This window comes from Heptranchias perlo, chromosome 3 (genome assembly GCF_035084215.1).
Source record: "Heptranchias perlo isolate sHepPer1 chromosome 3, sHepPer1.hap1, whole genome shotgun sequence".
Lineage (NCBI taxonomy): Eukaryota > Metazoa > Chordata > Chondrichthyes > Hexanchiformes > Hexanchidae > Heptranchias > Heptranchias perlo.
In genome coordinates this window covers 62,868,054-62,890,606 of record NC_090327.1, presented here as the reverse complement: position 1 = coordinate 62,890,606, position 22,553 = coordinate 62,868,054, and the positions used below count along the sequence as shown (strand labels likewise).

Below are 22,553 nucleotides of genomic sequence, written 5' to 3'. Positions count from 1 at the left end.
AGTGGACACTTGTCCTAGATTCTACTTGCTTCACGCACAGGCTGTGTGAATGGAACATAGGACTATAGGAACAGAATTAGCAGACAATTTTGCCCCGTGAGCCTGTTCCACCATTCAATCAGATCATGGCTGATCTGTACCTCTGCCCCATTTACCTGCCTTTGCTTCATATCCCTTAACTAACAAAAATCTATCAATCGCAGTCTTGAAAATTTCAATTGAGCCAGTATCCACAGCCGTTTGGGAAGAGAGTGCCAGATTTCCACTACCCTCTGTGTGAAAAAATTCTTCCTGATTTTGCAACTAACTGGTCTAGCTCTAATTTTAAGATTGTGTCCCCTTGTTCTGGATTCCCTCAAACCACTCCTCCCCCTGGTCCACAAAGAAAACTTTAACTTACCTGACAGGACCTCTGCTTCCCACTCACCAAGTTTTGCTGAATGTGGTGCCTATGACGAGCACCCCACTCAGCAGGTCCTTAAAATTACATCAGGGTCCAATCTAAGTGATAGGACCCCAATTTGCATAAAATTATGACGTTCCTGCCTGATCCAAAAAATCAGCAGCCATAACATGGCAATAGGGCAGGAATCGAACACTAAGTGCTAGCGCTTCCATTTAACTCCAGTTCCATCTGGTTTCTGCCAGGGGGTTAAAATCACCCCTCAAGTCATTGACGTAAATTAGAAACAGTCGTTGTCCCAACACTGAGCCCGGGGCACTCCACTTAATACTCACCCCCATCCTGACATTAATCCTCTAACCAACGCCCACTGTTTTCTACCCGTTAGCCAATTTCCTATCCATTCCAAAGTTTTTTCCTGAATCCCCACAGCACTCAGCTTAACTAGTAACCTTGGGCTGATAAGTGGCAAGTAACATTCGCGCCAGGCAATGACCATCTCCAACGAGAGAGTCTAACACCTCCCCTTGACATTCAATGGCATTACCATCGCAGAATCCCCCACCAACATCCTGGGGGTCACCATTGACCAGAAACTTAACTGGACCAGCCACATAAATACTGTGGCTACAACAGCAGGTCAGAGGCTGGATAATCTGTGGCGAGTGACTCACCTCCAGACTCCCCAAAGCCTTTGCACCATCTACAAGGCACAAGTCAGGAGTGTGATGGAATACTCTCCACTTGCCTGGATGAGTGCAGCTCCAACAACACTCAAGAAGCTCAACACCATCCAGGACAAAGCAGCCCGCTTGATTGGCACCTATCCACCACCTTAAACATTCACTCCCTTCACCACCGGTGCACCGTGCTGCAGTGTGTACCATCTACAGGATGCACTGCAGCAACTCGCCAAGGCTTCTTCGACAGCACCTCCCAAACCCGCGACCTCTACTAACTAGAAGGACAAGAGCAGCAGGCACATGGGAACAACACCATCTGCACATTCCCCTCCAAGTCACACACCATCCCAACTTGGAAATATATCTCCGTTCCTTCATCGTCGCTGGGTCAAAATCCTGGAACGCCCTTCCTAAGAGCACTGTGGGAGAACCTTCACCACACAGACTGCAGCGGTTCAAGAAGGCGGCTCACCACCACCTTCTCAAGGGGAATTAGGGATGGGCAATAAATGCTGGCCTCACCAGCGATGCCCACATCCCATGAACAAATAATTTTTTAAAATGTGGAACTTTATCAAATGCCTTTTAGAAGTCTAGGGCTCAATTTCAAAGAGAAAAACTGGTGGCTCGGGGGCGGGGGGCATTGAAAATTGCCACCATTTCAGTCCAGCCCCCAACCCGCATCCAACCCGCCCATTTCCAGTTTACTCCGGGGCGGGAAGATAGGCGAGCGACCAACCTGCTCCCAGGAGGTGGGTCGGGCCTCCATTTTTCTGGACTTCCCAATTTCAACCCTGGGGGTGCCGGGATTCCCTGGCCTTCTGTTTTACGTCTCGAGGCCCGAGACTAACAGGTAGGTGCCTAGAAAGGCACAGCTTGTGGGCCCGGAGGAGCAGGAGTACTCCCCCCAGACCCAACAAGCCTACCTGCACCAACCCCCCAACGATCGCAGACCTCCCCCTTCCAATCGTGGACCCCCGATCTCCGACCCCCGACCCCAATCCTCCCCACCCCACCCCACTGCGATCCTCCGACCCTGATCCTCGAACCCGACCCCGATCCTCCAACCCCTGACTCCGATCCTCCAACCCCCAATCCCCAATCCTCCCCCTCAACGATCGCTGACCCCCGAGATGACTCCCGATCCCGACAACTCCGCATGACTGACCCCCGATCCCTCCCCCCATGACTTAGGACCCCGGTGCCAACTTGTGCCCACCCGTGCCCCCCCCCACCCATAGAAGACTCACCTGCAGACTTACCTGAACACGTCCTCTCCCTGGCTGGTCTCCCGTCCGACTGAGACCAGCCGGTTGATCAAGCCGATCAATCAGATGGGAAACCGACAAAAAAAAGACGTCCTTATGTCAAAATCGTAAGGACGTCCGGGAAACCCGTAATAATGGCTTTCCCAACCTCAATTTGACCCCCCCCCCCCCGCCCCCTTCCCGGCTCAGTTGTTCCACCGAAGGTACGGCAGACAAGTGAGAGAACCCCCATGGAAATTCATCCCCCAAGTATACAACACCATAGGGTTTACTACCATTAACATTGGTTGACACTTACTCAAAAAAATCAACGAGGTTAGTCAGAATGGATGTTCCCTTTCTAAAGCTGTGTTGACTGCTGTTTACTAGGTTGTCGTTGTACAGATAATCCTCAGGTTTACTCCTGATAATCCTTACCATTATTTTACATGGGATGGAAGTAGGACTAATGGGTCTGTAGTTGCCTGAACAAAAACCAGAAAATGTTGGAAACATCAGATGAAGGGTGCTGCCTGAAACATCAACATTTTTTGTGTCTTTACAGATGTTGCCTGACTTTCTGACTGTGTTTCCAGTATTTTCTGTTTATATTTCAGATTTCCAGCATTTGCAATACTTTTGTTTCTTGTTACTTGTATCTGTTTTGTCACCGTTTTTCAATATGGAGATCACATTAGCCTGTTTCTAATGTATTGGTACATCCCCAGTGTCAATTGATTCCTCTTAATGATTGTCGGTGCCTCTCAAATCTCCTTGTTCAACCATCTAACTCTGGGAATTCATTTGCTTGAAGTCCTTTCCGTTTGTCTAGGACCTCCATCTCATTTATGTTGAATTCCTGAATTTTGCTTTGGTACTTTTTTTTGGGAATACATGTTGTTCATGTATTCCCTTGTGAATACTTTGAGAGAGTAATCATTCAGAAGATTTACTATCTTGTGCTCATCTTCAGTTTCAAGCCAATTTGCATTTGTTTATGTCCTCACCTCTTCTCGGACGGTTCTTCTGTTATTGTAGCACTAAAAGATATAAATGAGTACCACTGAAGGAAGATATGAAGGAAAAGCAAAAGAAGCTTTTGCGATTGTATTAGAGATTTCACAAGCATCGTATTAGAAAATCTTTCCATATTGATATTGACCATATGCTGCTGACACCTCCACTGAGCCATAATATATTGACTAATTGCCTCCTAGAATACAAAGGTTTTACCTCTGTCTTAAGAGACTCTTCTATGCAATTTGTCATGTACCCATGGTAAAGTCTAATCACTAGATATCTTGTCATAACTGGAATGAAGAAGCTTTCAAACAGAGACAAATTCATATGTGATCGTTATTTTTAATTTATTTTGGCTGCAGCAAATCAGCATCTAGAGGTGAGGAATAGACTTCAAGAAGATGAGATTTGTAATCTGATCATGGTAAATGTACACAGGAATAGTGAGAAAAATCAAAGCTAGATGGCAGACTGACGCTACATTGGGTTAAGGCAGAGAAAATGATGGTTTCAGATGGGGGTCTACAAAAATAAAAATGATCAATTTGAAATTTCTGCAGATATTTTTTGAGCTGCCTCCAGTGGTCCTTTTAAGGATCACTGGTTAGGCCACTCAATGACTAGTACAATGGGCCGAGCATGCTCCATTGATTTGTACCTAATAATTTTAACCAGCGTTCTAAAACTAGTGTAGGACCTGATTTACATTTTTAAGCAGTCTCCTGTCAGAAACAGGAAGGGCATGTTGCTCACCCATTTATACGCCCCCCTGAAAATTGCACCAGGAAGGCTTTGGGCATCTCTGGAGAGGTTGAGGTGCCCCCTGAATTTTTAACTACCGGCCTCTATTTTTCAGGATCTATAAAAATGCAGGTTCTTTATTTAAAAAGTTAAGAGTCAGATCACTCTACAAGAGCTAGGAAATTATCAGTATCTCCAAATTGTTGGCTTTATAACTAGTTCTCAGAGGAAGAACATTTATCAGAATATTTTTTAGAAATGGAGATATAGGCCTGGATATTAACTTGGACGGGGTGAGGATTTTCGGACAGGAAACCCAGAAGTAAGGGTTTCCCGCATGTCTTAACGAATTTGATGTTAGGAAGTCTTGAAATTTTTTCCACAGGTTTCGTGCCCGGCAGCCAGCCAGATTGACAGGTTGGCTGCCTGTTTGGTGGGAAAGCAGCTGGAGCGAGACGGGAGTCTTCAGGGTTTCAAAGAATCATAGAAAGGTTACAGCAAGGAAGGAGGCTATGCGGCCCATTGAGTCTGTGCCGGCTCTATGCAAGAGCAATCCAGCTAGTCCCACTCCCCTGCCCTCTCGCCGTAGCCCTGCACATTTTTTCGTTTCAAGTATTTATCCAGTTCCCTTTTGAAGGCCATGATTGAATCTGCCTCCACCACCCCCTCAGGCAGTGTATTCCAGATCATAACCACTTGCTGTATAAAAAAGCTTGTCCTCATGTCACCTTTGGTTCTTTTGCCAATCACCTTAAATCTATGCCCTCTGGTTCTTGACCCTTCCACCAATGGGAACAGTTTCTCTCTATATACTCTGTCTAGATCCTTCATGATTTTGAATACCTCTATCAAATCTCCTCTCAACTGTCTCTGTTCCAAGGACAACAACCCCAGCTTCTCCAGTCTATCCACTTAACTAAAGTCCCTCATCCCTGAATCATTCTAGTAAATCTCTTTTGCACCCTTTCTAAGGCCTTCACATCCTTCCTAAAGTGCAGTGTCCAGAACTGGACACAATACTCCACTTGTGGTCGAACCAGTGTTTTATAAAGGTTCATCATGACTTCCTTGCTTTTGTACTCTATGCCTCTATTTATAAAGCCCAGGACCCCTTATGCTTTTTTAACCACGTTCTCAACTTGCCCTGCCACCTTCAAAGATTTGTGCACATATACCCCCAGATCCCTCTGTTCCTCTACCCCTTTTAGAATTGTGCCCTCTAGTTTATATTGCCTCTCCTCATTTTTCCTACCGAACTGCATCACCTCGAATTTTTCTGCGTTAAACTTCATCTGCCACATGTCCGCCCATGCCACCAGCATGTCTATATCCTCTTGAAGTCTATCACTATCCTCCTCACTGTCTACTACCCTTCCAAGCTTTGTGTCATCTGCAAATTTTGAAATTGTGCCCTGTACACCCATGTCCAAGTCATTAATATATATCAAGAAAAGCAATGGTCCCAGCACTGACCCCTGGGAAACACCACCGTACACCTCCCTCAAGTGTGAAAAACAACCGTTCACCACTACTCTCTGTTTCCTTTCATTTAGCCAATTCTGTATCCGTGTTGCTACTGCCCCCTTTATTCCACAGGCCGCAATCTTAATAGCACAATAGTTTGTGTGGGGGGCGGGCGATCGTGGGGGGTTGGGGAAGTCAGACATCATGGAGGGGGGTGGTTGGGGAAGTCAGACATCGTGAGGAGGGGTCAGCCGATCGCGGGGTGTAAGCTTGGTGAGCCGCGGGAAGCACTCCTGCTCTTCCTGGCCCACAAGCAGTTCATCGAAGGCACTTACCTCATGGATATGGCCCCTCTCGCCTCCGTTTCATTGGTGAGATTTACGAACCCCGGGAAACCTGTGCTGGAGGTGTTAAATTCGAAGATCTCTTAAATTCAATTTAAAAACACCTACTTAATGGCTCATAATGAGGTAAATTGCTCCCATAAGTACTCGCCTGCCTGCATTAATTAGGAACCCGCCTCCGTGAGTAGGTTACTCGCATGCATCCAAACGCACTTCCGTTAAACCCGGAGGTGGGCACGTTGGAGCCGAGTTGCTGTCGCACTGGAAAAATCTATTATTTTAACTTCCCGCCCACCCTTTCTTGGGGGGGGGTTAAAACTCCCCCCATAGGGTTAGTTATGATATAAACTCATAGCACTGATTTTGAGACTCCAACAAAACCAAGGCTTTTCTCCTCCACAGCACAACTGTGAATATTAGTGAGGCCAGTATTGGGAGTAAGGAGCACTGATGTCTCGATATTCTATGAGGCTAGCTCCTCCTCTTCCTCCTCCTTATAGTAGGCTCCTTATGTAGGAAAACCGGCAACAGGGAACCTGACCAGCAATACCATTTGGAGAGGTGGGAAATTTGCAGAGGCAAAAAGTAAATGCTAAGTACAAAATTCACCAGGACTCAAATGGAAAGTTACAAAATAAGTGATTTTTTGCTTAATTATCTAAAAAAAACAACCTAGCTTTAAAGGAGGCCAGGTCTTTGGATCAGTTATGTGCTCATTTAATACAGGCAAGGTGAATGTCAGGGTGCAGCTCACGTAAACTTGGTGAAATTTGGCCTGGAACCTCATTTGAATAATTATTCCACAGAAATTAGATTTGCACTTGCCAGTCGCACGGCAACTTCTCTCCCAAGAAACGATAGTCTTAAAATCAGGCCTCCATGAAGTCACCCTTCTGATTTTATAAGCTTCTTATGCGTCCACACTGACAACAGAGCCTCATAAAATCAGGGCTCATAGGGCAGTTATGTATAATGCAAGAAAACAGCAGCGGGGGCATCTTGAATGAGCATAAGGAAAGGATGAGTCAGTGCAGAATGAAGGAGACTGGTTATGGGATGAGCACACCAGAATGAGGAGTTAGGTGGAAACTGTAAGAGAAGTAACTGGGAATAAAATATCGTTGCTGTACATATCCCACGTGTACGTCTATTCTAACAGATCAAAATTTATATTATGTTATTTATGTAAGTGAACAAATTGGAAAATCTTTGCAGAAAGACTTATGCATGGAGATCGTATTTCTTTACTTTTTTGACACTGTTTTCTCAGTGTTTTATTCGGCTGAAAAAAATTTTCATGAGTCAAATTTAGACAGAAAAAGTAGGCCCAAAAGCCCCTTTGTGACATAGAATGTCCAGTCACCGGAATGGAACAAAATGATTTCGAGTAAAGCAAGACTCTGATGCAGCTTTTAAAATATTTATACTGCAGATATTTGATTTAATTTGAATAAACATTATACTCAATGTGAAAATAAAATAACACTGAAAGCCACATGCACCTTTTTTGTGTTACCCTAGGTTCTGGTATGAGAATGCAGGGATTTTTACCCCAGCTCAAGTAACACAGCTGAAGCAAAGTTCTCTGGCAAGTGTGCTATGTGACAATGGTGACGACATTCAGCAGGTCCAGCCAGATGTCTTTGTAAAAGCAGAGTACCCTCAAGGATATGTAAGCTGTGATGAAATCCCCAAGATTGATTTGCGAATGTGGCAAGATTGTTGTGAAGGTCAGTTCAATCCAGTATAAATTAAAATGACTTGTACTGCTACTAATCTTTGATTCATTTCAATTAATGTTGGACCATTTTTGTTGTGTAGCACAAGAAAAAAAAGAACATTTTACTTTCACTTGGAATACTGCCTAACTTTTTTTTAATGAAATCCACTGCATGTCTATATCCTGTTTTGATCCCCTCACTCAGAAGTTAGGGCTATTATGTTGATAGAAGTTTTTCAAATAAAGTAGATTGAACTAGACTTTTTTACATTCCAAATGTTTATTGTTTTAAACATAAACCTGATTGGCTTTGCTAAGGGATTTGTGAACTTACTATAAACTATATCCTGAAACATACACAACACAGTGGATGCTACCAATATTCAATTTTGAATGACTAGTATTAAAATTTGTCATCTCAAATGTCTAATGTACGGAAATGTATCTGTCTTATTCTCATGCATTAATGGTAGCAGAGTCCCATAGTTTAATGGAATCCTTTATATTGCATCACAATCCGGGATACGCCTTAGAAAGACAGGATGTTAATTACCTCTATGACATTGCGGTATTCCTACGTTACAAAAGCGACTACACATCTAAAGTACTTCCTTAGCTGTAAAGCGCTTTGGGATGTCCTGAGCTCGTAAAAGCCGCTATATAAATGCAAGTCTTTCTTACTTTCTTTCATAGTGAAACAATGCCAGTTCTTTGCTTAATTCCTTTCAACATGTCAACAGAGACCTGTCATCATAAAAACATAAGAAATAGGAGCAGGAGTGGTCCATACGGCCCCTCAAGCCTGCTCCGCCATTTAATGAGCTCATGGCTGATCTTCTACCTCAACTCCATCTTCCCACCCTATCCCTTGATTCCCTTAGTGTCCAAAAATCTATCGATCTCACTCTTAAATATATTCAACGACTGAGCTTCCACAACCCTCTGGGGTAGAGAATTCCAAAGATTCACAACCCTCTGAGTGAAGAAATTTTTCCTCATCTTGGTCCTAAATGGCCGACCCCATATCTTGAAACTACGAGCCCGGGAAACAGTCTCTCAGCAGCTACCCTGCCAAGCCTTCTAACAATTTTATACATTTTAGTGAGATCACCTCTCATTCTTCTAAACTCCAGAGAATACAGGCCCATTCTACTCAATCTCTCCTCAGAGGACAACCCTGTCATCCCAGGAATCAATCCAGTGAACCTTTGTTGCACACCCTCTAAGGCAAGTATATCCTTCCTTAGGTAAGGAGACCAAAACTGTACACTGTACTCTAGGTGTGGTCTCATTAGAGCACTATACAATTACAGCAAGACCTCCTTACTCTTATACTCCAACCCCCTTGCGATAAAGGCTAACATTCCATTTGCCTTCCTAATTGCTTGCTGAAATTGCATGTTAACTTTCTGTGATTCATGCACAAGGACACCCAAATCTAACTACCAACCTTTCTTAGTCTCTCATCATTTAAAAAAAATACTCTGCTTTTCTCTTCTTCCTACCAACCTGGATAATTTCACATTTCCCCTCATTATACTCCATCTGCCACCTTCTCACCCACTCACTTAACCTGTCAACATACCTTTCCAGCTTCTTTGCACCCTCCGTGATGGTTTTCTAGACCAATATGTTGAGGAACCAACTAGAGAACAGGTGATCCTAGACTGGATATCGTGCAATGAGAAAGGATTAATTAACAATCTTGTTGTGCGGGGTCCCTTAGGGAAGAGCAACCATAACATGATAGAATTCCTCATTAAGATGGAGATTGAAGTAGTTGAATCCGAAACAAGGGTCCTGAATCTAAATAAAGGAAATTACAAAAGTATGAGGTGCGAGTTGGCTATGATAGATTGTGGAACTTTACTAAAAGGGATGACGGTGGATAGGCAATGGCTAATATTTAAAGAACGTGTGCAGGAATTACAACAATTATTCATTCCTGTCTTGCACAAAAATAAAACAGGAAAGGTGGCTCAACCATGGCTTACAAAAGAAATTAGGGATAGTATTAGATCCAAAGAGGAGACACATAAAATTGCCAGAAAAAGCGGCAAGCCTGAGGATTGGGAGCAGTTCAGAATTCAGCAAAGGAGGACAAAGTGATTGATTAAGAGGGGAAAAATAGAGTATGAGAGTAAACTAGCAGGGAATATAAAAACTGACTGTAAAAGCTTCTATAACTATGTCCAGAGAAAAAGATTAGTGAAGACAAATGCTCCAATGTGATTTAGACAGTTTGGGTCAGTGGGCAAGAACATGGCAGATGCAGTATAACGTGGATAAATGTGAGGTTATCCACTTTGGTTGTAAAAACAGAAAGGCAGAATATTATCTGAATGGTGATAGATTGGGAAAAGGGGAGGTGCAACGAGACCTGGGTGTCCTTGTACACCAGTCGCTGAAAGCAAGCATTCAGGTGCAGCAAGCAGTTAGGAATGGTATGTTGGCCTTCATTGCAAGGGGATTTGAGTACAGGAGCAGGGATGTCTTTCTGCAGTTATACAGGGCCTTGGTGAGACCACATCTGGAAGTATTGTGTGTAGTTTTGGTCTCCTTATCTTGGAAGGATGTCCTTGCCATGGAGGGAGTGCAATGAAAGTTTACTCGACTGATTCCTGGGATGGCAGGACTGACGTATGAGGAGAGATTAGGTCGACTAGGCCTATATTCACTGGAGTTTAGAAGAATGAGAGGTGATCTCATCGAAACATATAAAATTCTAACAGGACTAGACAGACTAGATGCAGGGAGGATGTTCCCGATGGCTGGGGAGTCCAGAACCAGGGGTCACAGTATCAGGATACGGGGTATGCCATTTAGAACCGAGATGAGGAGAAATTTCTTCACTCAGAGGGTGGTAAACCTGTGGAATTCTCTACCACAGAAGGCAGTGGAGGCCAATTCATTAGATGTATTCAAGAAGGAGATAGATATATTTCTTAATGCTAAAGGGATCAAGGGATATGGGGAAAAAACGGGAACAGGGTACTGAGTTAGACGATCAGCCATAATCATTTTGAATGGCGGAGCAGGCCCGAAGGGCCGAATGGCCTACTCTCGCTCCTATTTTCTATGTTTCTATGTTTCAAAACCCTAGGATATAGGCCATCAGGCCCAGGGGATTTGTTGGCTTTTAGTCCCATTAATTTTTCCAGTACTTCTTCTTTACTAATCTTAACTACTTTAAGTTCCTCACTCTCTTTAGCCCCTTGGTCCTCCAGTATTTCTGGTATGTTTTTGTATCTTCTGCTGGAAAGACAGATACAAAATATTTGTTTAACTTCTCTGCCATTTCCTTATTGACCATTATAATTTCTCTTGTCTCTGCCTCTAAGGGACCCACATTTACTTTTGCTAATCCCTTCCTTTTTACATACCTGTAGCAGCTCTTGCAAGCTGTTTTTATACTTCTTGCTAATTTACTCTCATATTCAAATTTCTCCCTCTATCAATTTCTTCGTCATCCTTTGCTGATTTCTAAAACCCTTTCAATCGTCCGGCTTACTACTCTCTTTCGCAACATTGTAGGCCTCTTTTAATCTAATACTATCCTTAACTTCTCTGGTTAGCTATGGTTGGATCACTTTTCCCATGGAGTTTTTATTCCTCAAGGGAATGTATATTCGTTGAGAATTGTGAATTATTTATTTAAATGTTCGCCATTGCTTATCTACCATCATATCTATTAATCTAATTTCCCAATCTACCTTAGCCAACTCTCTCCTCATACCTACGTAACTGGCTTTGTTTAAATTTAAGATCATAGTTACGGAGTTGACTACATCACTCTCAAACTCAACATGGAATTTTATCATATTATGATCACTCTACCCCAGAGGATCCTTAACTATAAGATTACTAATTAACCTGTCTCATTACACAATACCAGATCTAAAATAATCTGTTCCCTAGTTGTTTCCTCGACATATTGTTCTAGAAAACTGTCTTGAATGCATTCCATGAACTTGTCCTCCAAACTACTTTTGCCAATTTGGTTTGCTCAGTATTGATGAAGATTAAAGTCCCCCACGATTATTGCATTACCCTTGTTACATGCCCCTCTAATTTCTTGATTTATACCCTGTCTAACACTGTAACTGTTGTTAGAGAGCCTGTAAACTACTCCCACTAGTGTTTTCTGCCCCTTGTTATTTCTTATCTTCACCCATACTGATTCTACATCCTGATTTTCTGAGCTAAGATCCTCCCTCACTACTGCCTTTATCTTATTCTTTATTATCAGGGCTACCCCCTCCCACTCCACCCTCCTTTTCCATTTTGACTATCTTTTCTAAAAGTCAAGTACCCAGGAATATTTAGCTCCCAACCATTGTCACTCTGCAACCACATCTCAGAAATGGCTACTAGATCAAACCCATTTATCTCTATTTGTGCCATTAATTCATCTATCTTGTTACGAATACTTCATGCATTCAGATATAGCGCCTTTAATTTTAACTTTTTACTATTTCTCCCTGATGTGACCAGAGTCACTAACACCCTATTACATTTGTTAAACTCTCTGTCCCTTTCGGACACACTCTGCTTGTTTTTACCCAAATCGCTATTCTGCTCTACAGCCTTGACTTCTCTTTTAGACTTTTAAATTTACCCTTACCTGAACCCTCCCCCCACCCCTTATTAGTTTAAAGCCCTATCTACTGCCCTGGTTATTCGATTCGCCAGGTCACTGGTCCCGAGCCCGGTTTAAGTGGAGCCTATGCCAACGGAACAGCTCCCTCTTTCCCCAGTATTGGTTCCAGTGCCCCATGAATTGAAACCCTTGCTTCCCACACCACTCTTTCCACCACATATTTAACCCTTTAATCTGATTGCCCCTATGCCAATTTGCACATGGCTCAGATAGTAATCCAGAGATTATTACTTTTGAGGTTCTGCTTTTTAATTTGGACCCTAGCTCCTCAAACTCTCTCAGCAGAACCTCATTCCTAGTTCTTTCTATGTCATTAGTTCCTATGTGGACCACAGCAACTGCATTCCCCCCCTCCCCCATCTCCTGCTTCAAGTTCTTCTCTAGCTGCAAGGAGATGTCCTTAATTCAGGCACCGGGCAGGCAACACAGCCTTCGCGAATCCCGGTCGTAGCTGCAGAGAACAGTGTCTATCCCCCTGACTATACTATCCCCTAACATTACCACATTCCTTTTCACTCCCCCCACTTGAATGGCCCATTGTACCACGATGCCGTGATCAATTTGCCCATCCTCCCTGCAGTCTTTGTTCTCATCCTCACAGGTAGCAAGTACCTCAAACCTGTTGGACATGGTTAAAGGCTGAGGCCCCTCCACCACTGCATCTGGAGCCCCCTTACCTGCCTGACTCCCAGTCACATCCTCCTGTCCCTGATACTGACTAAATCTAAACCACTTCCTATCCTAAGGGGTGTGACTGCCTCCTGAGTCAAAGTGTCCAGGTAACTCTCACCGCCCCCCCCCGACACATAACAATCTATGTACCTCGAACTCCAGCTCATCAACTCAGAGCTGAAGTTCCTCACGTTGCAGACACTTACTGCAGATGTGGATGCCTGGGATCATGCTGCTGTCCACAAGCTCCCACATGTTGCAGTTACGGCACATTACCTGCACTGCCACCCCATCTAACCTTGTTTTATTTATTTATTTAACTAATCAAAGTTTTTATGAATTAATTGACTTGGTTAGATTATTTTGGGTTTTTTTGAACTAATTAATTTATCCAGTTTAAAATAATTTCCTGCTCTTTTTAACTGTTTAGTTTTAAGGCTTTTAACTAATACTAACAGACTAACACTAAAGACACTAAGCACTAAAAACACTTACCAATAAACTAAATACTCACACTGACTTACCCTCAGCACTCCTCTGTGGATCACTTTTTGCCTTTTTCTTGCTTTATTTTTGATTTCACCGCTCCGGTCCGCTCTCCCTGCTCCTTTTATTGGCCGCTCGGGTCCGCTCTCCCTGCTCCTTTTATTGGCCGCTCGGGTCCGCTCTCCCTGCTCCTTTTATTGGCCGCTCGGGTCCGCTCTCCCTGCTCCTTTTATTGGCCGCTCGGGTCCGCTCTCCCTGCTCCTTTTATTGGCCGCTCGGGTCCGCTCTCCCTGCTCCTTTTATTGGCCGCTCGGGTCCGCTCTCCCTGCTCCTTTTATTGGCCGCTCGGGTCCGCTCTCCCTGCTCCTTTTATTGGCCGCTCGGGTCCGCTCTCCCTGCTCCTTTTATTGGCCGCTCGGGTCCGCTCTCCCTGCTCCTTTTATTGGCCGCTCGGGTCCGCTCTCCCTGCTCCTTTTATTGGCCGCTCGGGTCCGCTCTCCCTGCTCCTTTTATTGGCCGCTCGGGTCCGCTCTCCCTGCTCCTTTTATTGGCCGCTCGGGTCCGCTCTCCCTGCTCCTTTTATTGGCCGCTCGGGTCCGCTCTCCCTGCTCCTTTTATTGGCCGCTCGGGTCTGCTCTCCCCGCTCCTTTTATTGGCCGCTCGGGTCTGCTCTCCCCGCTCCTTTTATTGGCCGCTTGGGTCCGCTCTCCCCGCTCCTTTTATTGGTCAAAGTTAGTTGTTTTCCTACCCCAGGTAAAAAATTGAAAACAAAATCTACATGGACAAAGAAGGACTATGCGGACAGTACTACATTAACAACTTGCATTTATATAACACCTTTAATGTAGTAAAATGTCCCAAGGCACTTCACAGGAGTGTAATCAGACAAAATTTGACACCAAGCTAAAGAAACAGACATTAGGACAGGTGATCAAAAGCTTGGTCAAAGAGGTAAGTTTTAAAGAGTGACATCAAGAAGGAGAGAAAGGCGGAGGGATTTAGGGAGGGAATTCAAGAGCTTAGGGTGTAAACGGCTGAAGGCATGGATGCCAATGGTGGAGCAAAGGAAGTGGTGGATGTAGAAGAGGCCAGAATTGCAGGAACCCAGAATTCGCGAAGGATTGTATGGCTGGAGAAGTTACAGAGATAGGGCGGAGCGAGGCTATGGAGAGATTTGAACACGAGGATGAGAATTTTAAAATCTGGACCAGGAGCCAATGTAGGTCAGAGAGCACGGGGGTGATGGTGAACGGGACTTCGTCTGCGTTAGGATACAGACAGACGATTTTTGGATGAGCTTAAGCTTACAGAGGCCTGCCAGGAGAACATTGGAATAGTCAAGCCTGGCAGTAACAAAAGCGTGGAAAAGTACACTGCCGAGAGAGCAAGAAACCAATATCACAGGAACAAAAGGAAATCAATCCTATTTGAGATAATTTCTATTATTAATTTGTATTAATTATAAACTTCTAAAGTAAACTTAAGAATGTAGGCTTCTGTAACATCAAATATGTGACTTCCTCAGCGCACATATGCTAGAGAAATTAGAAATGACGAACAAAACCTATTTCTAAAGGTTTTAAATTAGGAAAACTTTGAGATTTATTCAATGGCACTAAACAAATTTAACTTTGGGTTAAATAGTTAAAAAAATCGTCTCCAAGTCAGCATTGCAACAAAAATGATGAACAATTCTTCCAGTTGGTTTTCTTCCCCAAATAAAGTTTTGTCAAGAGTTTTTTTTTCATAAAGATGCTTTTTCGTAAAGGCATCCATATACCTTACAAAAATACTTTCATGTACTATCCTGCATTTTTGTGACCATTGATGTCCTGCATCTGTTTGTGTGCATGCTTTAAATGTCAAGTTCATGTTTACTGTATGTACCTCCATTGTTTTGTCTTTTACACTGTTGTGACAAGAATTCCATGTTTTCTGTCTGTTTCTCCAGAAGTCCAACCTTCTGTTGCCTTATTTATTTGTTGTAAGCTCTTCTTTCAGGTCTTTTATCTAATGTTCGTGATTTCCATAATCGCATATCACTACTCATCCAGCGCTACAATCGTATCTACCAGAGTGTTCGTAATTACAAGAAGAGAGGCGAGTTGGTTGCAGGTTTACTTCTCTGTAAAATTTCCAACTAGAATAAATTTAACAGGATGGAGGGGTGAACAGTATTATGATGCTTAGTTCAGTTAAGAATAATGCAGGAAAGCACCAGAGTATACAACAAAACATGTTGAAATTCAAGTATTTTGAGATCTGAGGTCTTTTTCTGTTATTCTGTGACAAGCTACCAAAAGACTCAGGAGGTAATTTTCATCTTTACTGTTTGGACCACAAACTGGCGGAATGGATCATACCTATTATCGAACCCACCCACTTTTCATTTTCAATGATTTCCACTCTGCCAGTTTAAGGCTCAAGCAGTGATGGTGAAAATTACTCTTTCAATGTTGTATTGTTCATGCGGTGTTGTTATTCATGGGGTAGATTTCATTGATCGTTATTTTACCCAATTGCGTCTGCTCAATTTCTTAAGGGAAGGAAACCTGCCATCCTTACCTGGTCTAGCCTATATGTGATTCCAGTCCCACGCCAATGTGGCTGACTCTTAACTGCCCTTTGAAGTGGTGTTTTAACCCACTCAGTTGTATCAAACCGCTCCAAAGAAAATTGCAGCAGTTCAAGAAGGCCACCACCACCATCTCAAGGCAACTAAAGTGAGCAATAAATGTGGCCTTGCCAGTGATGCCCACATCCTGAGAATGAATAAGAAACAAAAGGCTCAGCTTTCTGACACAAATTTTCACTAAATTGCGAAAAGCATTTCAAGAAATGCCACATACTTCAAGAGATTTTAACTATTTCTAGTAAATATATTTGGCAAAAAAACTATTTCACTTATAATCAGCAAAACTTCTCGTGACACTGTACCAGTGTTAAAAACTAAACTCAATCACCTGGAATTTCTGGAAGGATTTCTCCCGATCTCCCACCGTTTCTGCAGCGTTTCCACCGAAGTCATGGCGGGAGATCAGGATGTTCTACCCCATTGTATTAATAAGTAACACACACTTTATATATTGTACAAGATAAATATCAGGCAACTGCAAAAGTAATAATTCCATGTCAGGCTTCAGATGACATCTGGAAACTGCTCTAGTTAAACTCTTGTAGTTTCTATCATCTACCCCTACCCCTTGGTGGAGTGAGTACCTTGTAATTCAATTCCCAGTATTCAATTTCATACTTTAAGTCAATATTAATATTTTAAAAGACTTGCAATTCAAGGATGCATAAAGAATAAGCGCAAAGAAAGCCAAAGACTGCTCTATGTATATTGAAACCTAATGTAGACATGAAAATCTTTCCTTCAGTGAAATGATTGCTAAATGTGTACAGTAAAACTGTGCAGTTCACTTGACTCATTTGCACTTCCAGGTTTGCGGGAGCCCCTTTACCATATGCATCAGCAACTCTTAAGACTGTCTAGGCTGGTGACTTATCTTGAGGAGACAGTATCAAAACCGGTTGTTCGAGGCGAGTCTTTTTAAAAACATGATTGAAAAAATATATTTCAATATTCATGCATTTTATCAAAGGGAACAAATGCAAATATTTAAAAGCAATACTTTCTGGAACCACTTGAGTTCCACAGTAGACATCTTTGACATGGAAATCAAAGATCTACTTCAATGTAGAACATATTTAAATCTATGGAATATATTTCTTTCAGGCTTATATAATTAATTTTGAACTGCATCTTCGATCCTCCAAACATGACCAAAAACTGCCTGTCAGTTTCTGCTGAAAATAATAGAAATGTCTGACTGTTCTTGTTGGGAAAGAGTTAATTCTGAGCAATCTTTTACAAATCTAGAATAGGCTAGGAAGTAATGGAGAGCTTGTTTCTGCTAAACAAAGGTACTCTGAAATATAAACTGATCAAAATTCTGATTATGTTTCTTTTGCTTCCAGCATAGATATATATCAACAAATTAACTAACAAGGCAAAATATAAGAATGTAAGACAACATTTAGCTGATGTACTCCAGATTTCTCTTCATTGTTGTGCATACATCTAAAAGCTTTTAGTGAAGAACAGATAAATATCAAGGCTAATGTTAAGTACTTAAAAAAACAATGTTCAGACAGTAAATTCAGAAATTGATGAAGTTGAGTCTTTTGCTTAGAAGTGAACAGTTTGGAGATGATTCTAAATACATTTCATCGGTTTGCAAAGCAGCCATTAGTAAAGTGCCTTTTCAGATTGCACAACAGAATAAGTTCAGTACATGAGCTACAGTTAAAATCAACAGCTACACAAAGCCTTTTCATTAAAATTCATGTCTGCATCTGCAGCTGTCTGTCTGTCTATGTTGAATTCATCTCGTGTGCATGTTTTCTAAGGCTGATCTCACTCTTGTGTATACTGCATTGACAGAGATTAAATTATGAAACATCAAAATTTTCATTCAAGACTGAGTTTAGAAATTAATTCTATTCTCAGATTATCTTTAACATAACTAATTAAAACTGTATCAAGACACTTTCTTTTTTGCTGCCAACCTTAATAATGAAAAAGAAAGTATCAATCTTATTAAATCTAATTAATTTTAGTACTTACCTTTTCAGGCCTCTTCCGCTGTTCCTCCACATTTTACTGAATGGATTGTCCACACCGAATGTTCCGCCTAGTAGGCAATTAAAATTGCATTAGGATCCATTGTAGATCATAGGACCCTGATTTGCATAGAATAATGCGGCTGCTGCCTGATTCAGGTGTGTGCCTCAGCTGCTCAGTGGAAGGCCCTGGGAAAAATGGCACCATAGCAGGAACAGAGCAGTGTATTCACCACCTCCATTTTAACTCCGCTCCTGCCCCATTTCCATCGTGTGCAAGGAGTTAAAATGTCCCCCAGGTGTCACGGAGGGATCAGTCCCTTTAAAATATTGAGAAGGATGGGGAGGGGAAATGTGTTTGGTAGTGGGATCGCATTGGAGGTGGCGGAAATGGCAGAAGATGTTTGGTTCAATTGAAAGTTTGGTGGGGTGGAAGGTGATGACAAGGGGGAGTCAATCATGGTTCTGAGAGGGGGGAGAAGATATGAGGGTAGAAGCATACAAAATATGGTGAACTCAATATCAACCATGGTAGAGGGGAATCCTCAGCTGAGGAAAAAGGAGGACTTGTCAGAAGTCCCGGTGTGGAAGATGGTATCATCAGAGCAGAACGTCAGAGACAGAGAATCTCAAACTGAAGCAGGTCTGTGGACAATGGTGTGTGAGGAGATAAATCAATAGCTGTTGCATATCTGCTATGGTTGCATGGGAAAGGGCCAGGGAAAGAGCAGCTGGATTCTAGATGATGGAAGATTAAGCAAAGATATCCTGTAGGGAATGTTACTTCAGAAAACAGGAAGGGGAGTGGAAGATGTGCTTGGTAGTTGGATCATTTCTAGGTGCCAGAAATGGCAGAGGATGATCTGACAAATGTGGGTGAAAAGCACAGGAAATGGGGTGGTCAAGAACTCTGCCTGGCCTGACACACTGCCAGCCACTATGCTGAATGTCACTTCCTGCCTTTCTTTCAGGCTGCCATTGCCATCATCACCACTGCCTATGTGTCTACCTCTAAGTTTAAAAACTTGGAAGTTGTAGCGTCAGACCTTTAAACTTTCAGGGCCTGGAGGATGGTAAAGGCTGTTTCTTGAATTTTGCAAAAAGGTTGCTCCTACATTGGTCAGTATCTATCAGTCGGGAATAACCTTTTCTAATTCTCCAGGCAGGGGCTGAAAGCTGGCATTGTGGCAAATTTGCAAAGAAAAGAATTGCAGGCTGGGTAAAAGGAGCTCATCAGCTACAATTTAAACACCATGGCCCCGATAATAACGGGGAGATGGGAAGGGAGCGGAGGGGAATTTGGTGGCCGGGAAACGCGGAAATACGAGTTTCCCGGAGGTCCTGCCGAGTTTAACCGTAGGACCAGTTTAAAATTTTCCAAGTTGGTTTCCTGCCCCCAGCCAGCCAGATTGAGAGGGAAGGCCTGCGGCACCGGGCCGCAGCTGGGAGCGGAAAGGCGGGAGGCAGGGACAGATTGTAGGCTGTGGAAGACATCGGGGGGGGGGGGGGGGGCGGGGGGGTGTTGGCAAGATCCAGGGTCGGGAGGAGGAGATCGGTGTGGGGGGGGTCCGCTGCCAGGAGGAGACCGGAGTGGGGGGTCCGCTGCCAGGAGGAAATCGGAGGGGGGGTCCGATGCCGGGAGGAGATCGGGGAGTGGGGTGGTCTGATGCCGGGAGGAGATCAGAGGGGGGGGGAGTGTCCAATGCCTGGAGCAGGAGATCGGGGGGAGGGGGTCCGATGCCTGAAGGAGATTGGGGGTGGGTGTCTGATGCCCGGAGCAGGAGATCGGGGCTGCGGGGGGGTAGTTGGGGGGAGGGTGCAGTTGGACATCGGAGATTGAGAGGTGAGTTGGACATTGGGCATGGTGGTGGGGGGGCGGGTCGGACATCGGAGGTCCGATTTGAGGGAGGGAGGGGAATCCGATTGCGGGGGTGGGGTCGGCTAATCGAGGGGGCCCTATCACAGGGATGGAAGCTTGGTGGGCAGGAGGGAAGCACTCCTGCTCCTCCTGGCCCGCAAGCAGTGCTGAGAAGGCCTGTTCCATCCAGCCATTCTCACCTCCCTTTAGCTGCCGGCTTTCCCGAGGACTGGAAAACCTGGCCCCAAGAGTTAAATGCAAAACAGAGGTTAAATTTGACGCAAGCAGTCTCTTTAAAAATATTTTAAGGACAGACCCGCCTCCGGAGAGAATGCTATTCACCCCCCGCCCAACCCGCCGCCATTAAATCCAGAAGTGGGCACTTTGGAGGCAAGTTGGGGTCGAGTTTCCAATTTTTAATTATATTTAAAATTATAATACTTTGACTGACCACAGAAAATGTCACCAAGGTCAGCGGTGGGGATGTCAAGTAGGTGCAAAGCTGATCGCAATAGCTTTCCACCAAACCAGCAAAACCTTGCTTGTGATTGTTATGTTGCTATTCAGCTGAACAATTAATTTCCAGGCAAAACGGAAGTTGTGTAACCTCAGACATTAGGAATTCTGCTGCAGCAACATCTGTTTTATATTTTTTACTCTATGAACAGTAGGATTTTGGGGCCTTTGAACCTTAAAACACTGGTAGAAACAATTCTTCACATGCAGCAAATAATTACATTTACTGACCCTCTCACTCATATTATTTTTAGAAGTTCAGAAATTCTCTTCAAGGTTATGATGACACTAGCTGTACTCTCTGCTGGCCTGTGACTATATAACCCAGAATTTCCTCAGAGCGGCTCCTGCTCCACTTTGCGAGTCGAAGCCCCTTTATCATGTGCACTTCCGGTGAAGTTACGGCAGTGGAGCAGGAGCAGCTCCGAGGGAATTCTTGGCCTGTGAATAGAATGAAAGACTATGCCTTCAAAGAGAGAATGTCTCCTTGTTTTGGTCTCAATGTACCACTTATTAAGAAAATTGCATAGCAATGCTTTCAAAACTTTCTGATATTTAATAACATCTACATAATTTGATTACAAGCTTAGTAATGCTGCATAATGAAATACTTGGAAGCCAGTAAAACAAGAGTGAGGTGATAAATGCATAATACAGTTAATTTTGTGCGAAATATTTGGGACCTTGAGAAACGACTGAGACAAATTTAGCAATATGATATTCATGAAAGTTCAAAAGGGATGTAGAATTGTGTGGTTAGTGCAGATCCCTGTTATGGAGAAATAAAGATGTGGCTGGCAATGACAGATGTCTCGCAGTGCTTCAAAATGAACTCTGTTTGTTTGTGCAGATTGTAGAACACGAGGACAGTTTAATGCACTTTCACACCAGTTCCGCAATAAACGCTCTTCAGAGTTCAGTTTTCCAGAAGATAAGCGTACAACAGATGCCGCAGCCACATCTGATGAGCAACAAGGGAGGTATGTAGCTTACAGATGGAAGTTCTGAAAGATGGTATTTGAGGGGAGGCTCAAATTAGAGCAATGAATTTACTGCACTGCAATGTGTTCATTCACAGCAATGTGATAATTTACTGCACTCAAATTAAACAGTGATTCACACGAGTGAACTACCAACCAATGGTCTGATTCCACAACACAGTTTTGAACCTATAAATACTCACAAATGGAACAAAATATCATTCCATCATTAGCACGTTACTCATTGAAAGACCACCATAACTCACTTTTACCCGTGCCAGTTGTAAATTGTGAACCTTACACACTGAGATTTTGTAATGCACTCACATTGATTAGATGCTGTAGTTTTGCAATGAACTGTAACAGAATATTTTCGTTAGCTATATTAAATCATAATAGCGCTGATCACCATGTCAGTACATGATATTGGAGTCAAGGGTAAACTGAATATGAGGTAGATAGGTTCCATGTAAAAGGTTATTAATTAAATCCAAAGCTGTAGGAATTCAGGGCAAATGCCAGTAATGGATAAGAAATTGTCTGAAGGGTAGAAATCAATGATTATCATAGTATCAAAGTAGATACAGCACAGAAGGAGGCCATTTGGCCCATCATGCCTATGCCAGCTCTTCGAAAGAGCTATCCAATTAGTCCCATTCCCCTGCTCTTTCCCAATAGCCCTGAGATTGTTTTTCCCTTCAAATATTTATCCAATTCCCTTTTGAAAGTTACTATTGAATCTGCTTCCACCACCCTTTCAGGCAGTTAATGACAGATCATAACAACTCACTGCATTAAAAAAAATGTTTCCTCATGTCACCTCTGGCTCTTTTGCCAATCACCTGAAATCTGTGTACTTTGATTACTGACCCTTCTGCCACTGGAAACAGTTTCTCCTTCTTTATTCTATCAAAACCATTCATGATTTTGAACACCTCATCAAATCTCCCCATAACCTTCTCTGTTCTAAGGAGAACAACCCCAGCTTCTCCAATCTCTCCACATAACTGAAGTCCCTCATCCATGGTACCATTCTAGTAAATCTCTTCTGCACTCTCTCTAAGGCCTTGACATCCTTCCTAAAGTGTGGTGCCCAGAATTGAACACAATACTCCAGCTGAGGCCTAACCAGC

General features: G+C 43.2%; 1 protein-coding gene and 1 long non-coding RNA gene across 2 annotated transcripts in view; one reads left to right on the top strand and one right to left on the bottom strand.

Moving 5' to 3' along the window:
- LOC137314921 (uncharacterized) overlaps positions 1 to 18,139 on the bottom strand; it is a 94,030-nt gene extending 75,891 nt beyond the window's left edge. The window contains exon 1 of the long non-coding RNA XR_010961267.1: positions 18,071 to 18,139. This is a non-coding gene — a long non-coding RNA (uncharacterized lncRNA). The remainder of the gene's footprint in view (positions 1 to 18,070) is intronic.
- LOC137314905 (peroxidasin homolog) overlaps positions 1 to 22,553 on the top strand; it is a 573,760-nt gene that overhangs the window by 517,516 nt on the left and 33,691 nt on the right. Inside the window, exons 19-20 of the mRNA XM_067979924.1 lie at positions 7,424 to 7,632; positions 21,291 to 21,420. Coding sequence (XP_067836025.1) covers positions 7,424 to 7,632; positions 21,291 to 21,420 — 339 coding nt within the window. The remainder of the gene's footprint in view (positions 1 to 7,423; positions 7,633 to 21,290; positions 21,421 to 22,553) is intronic.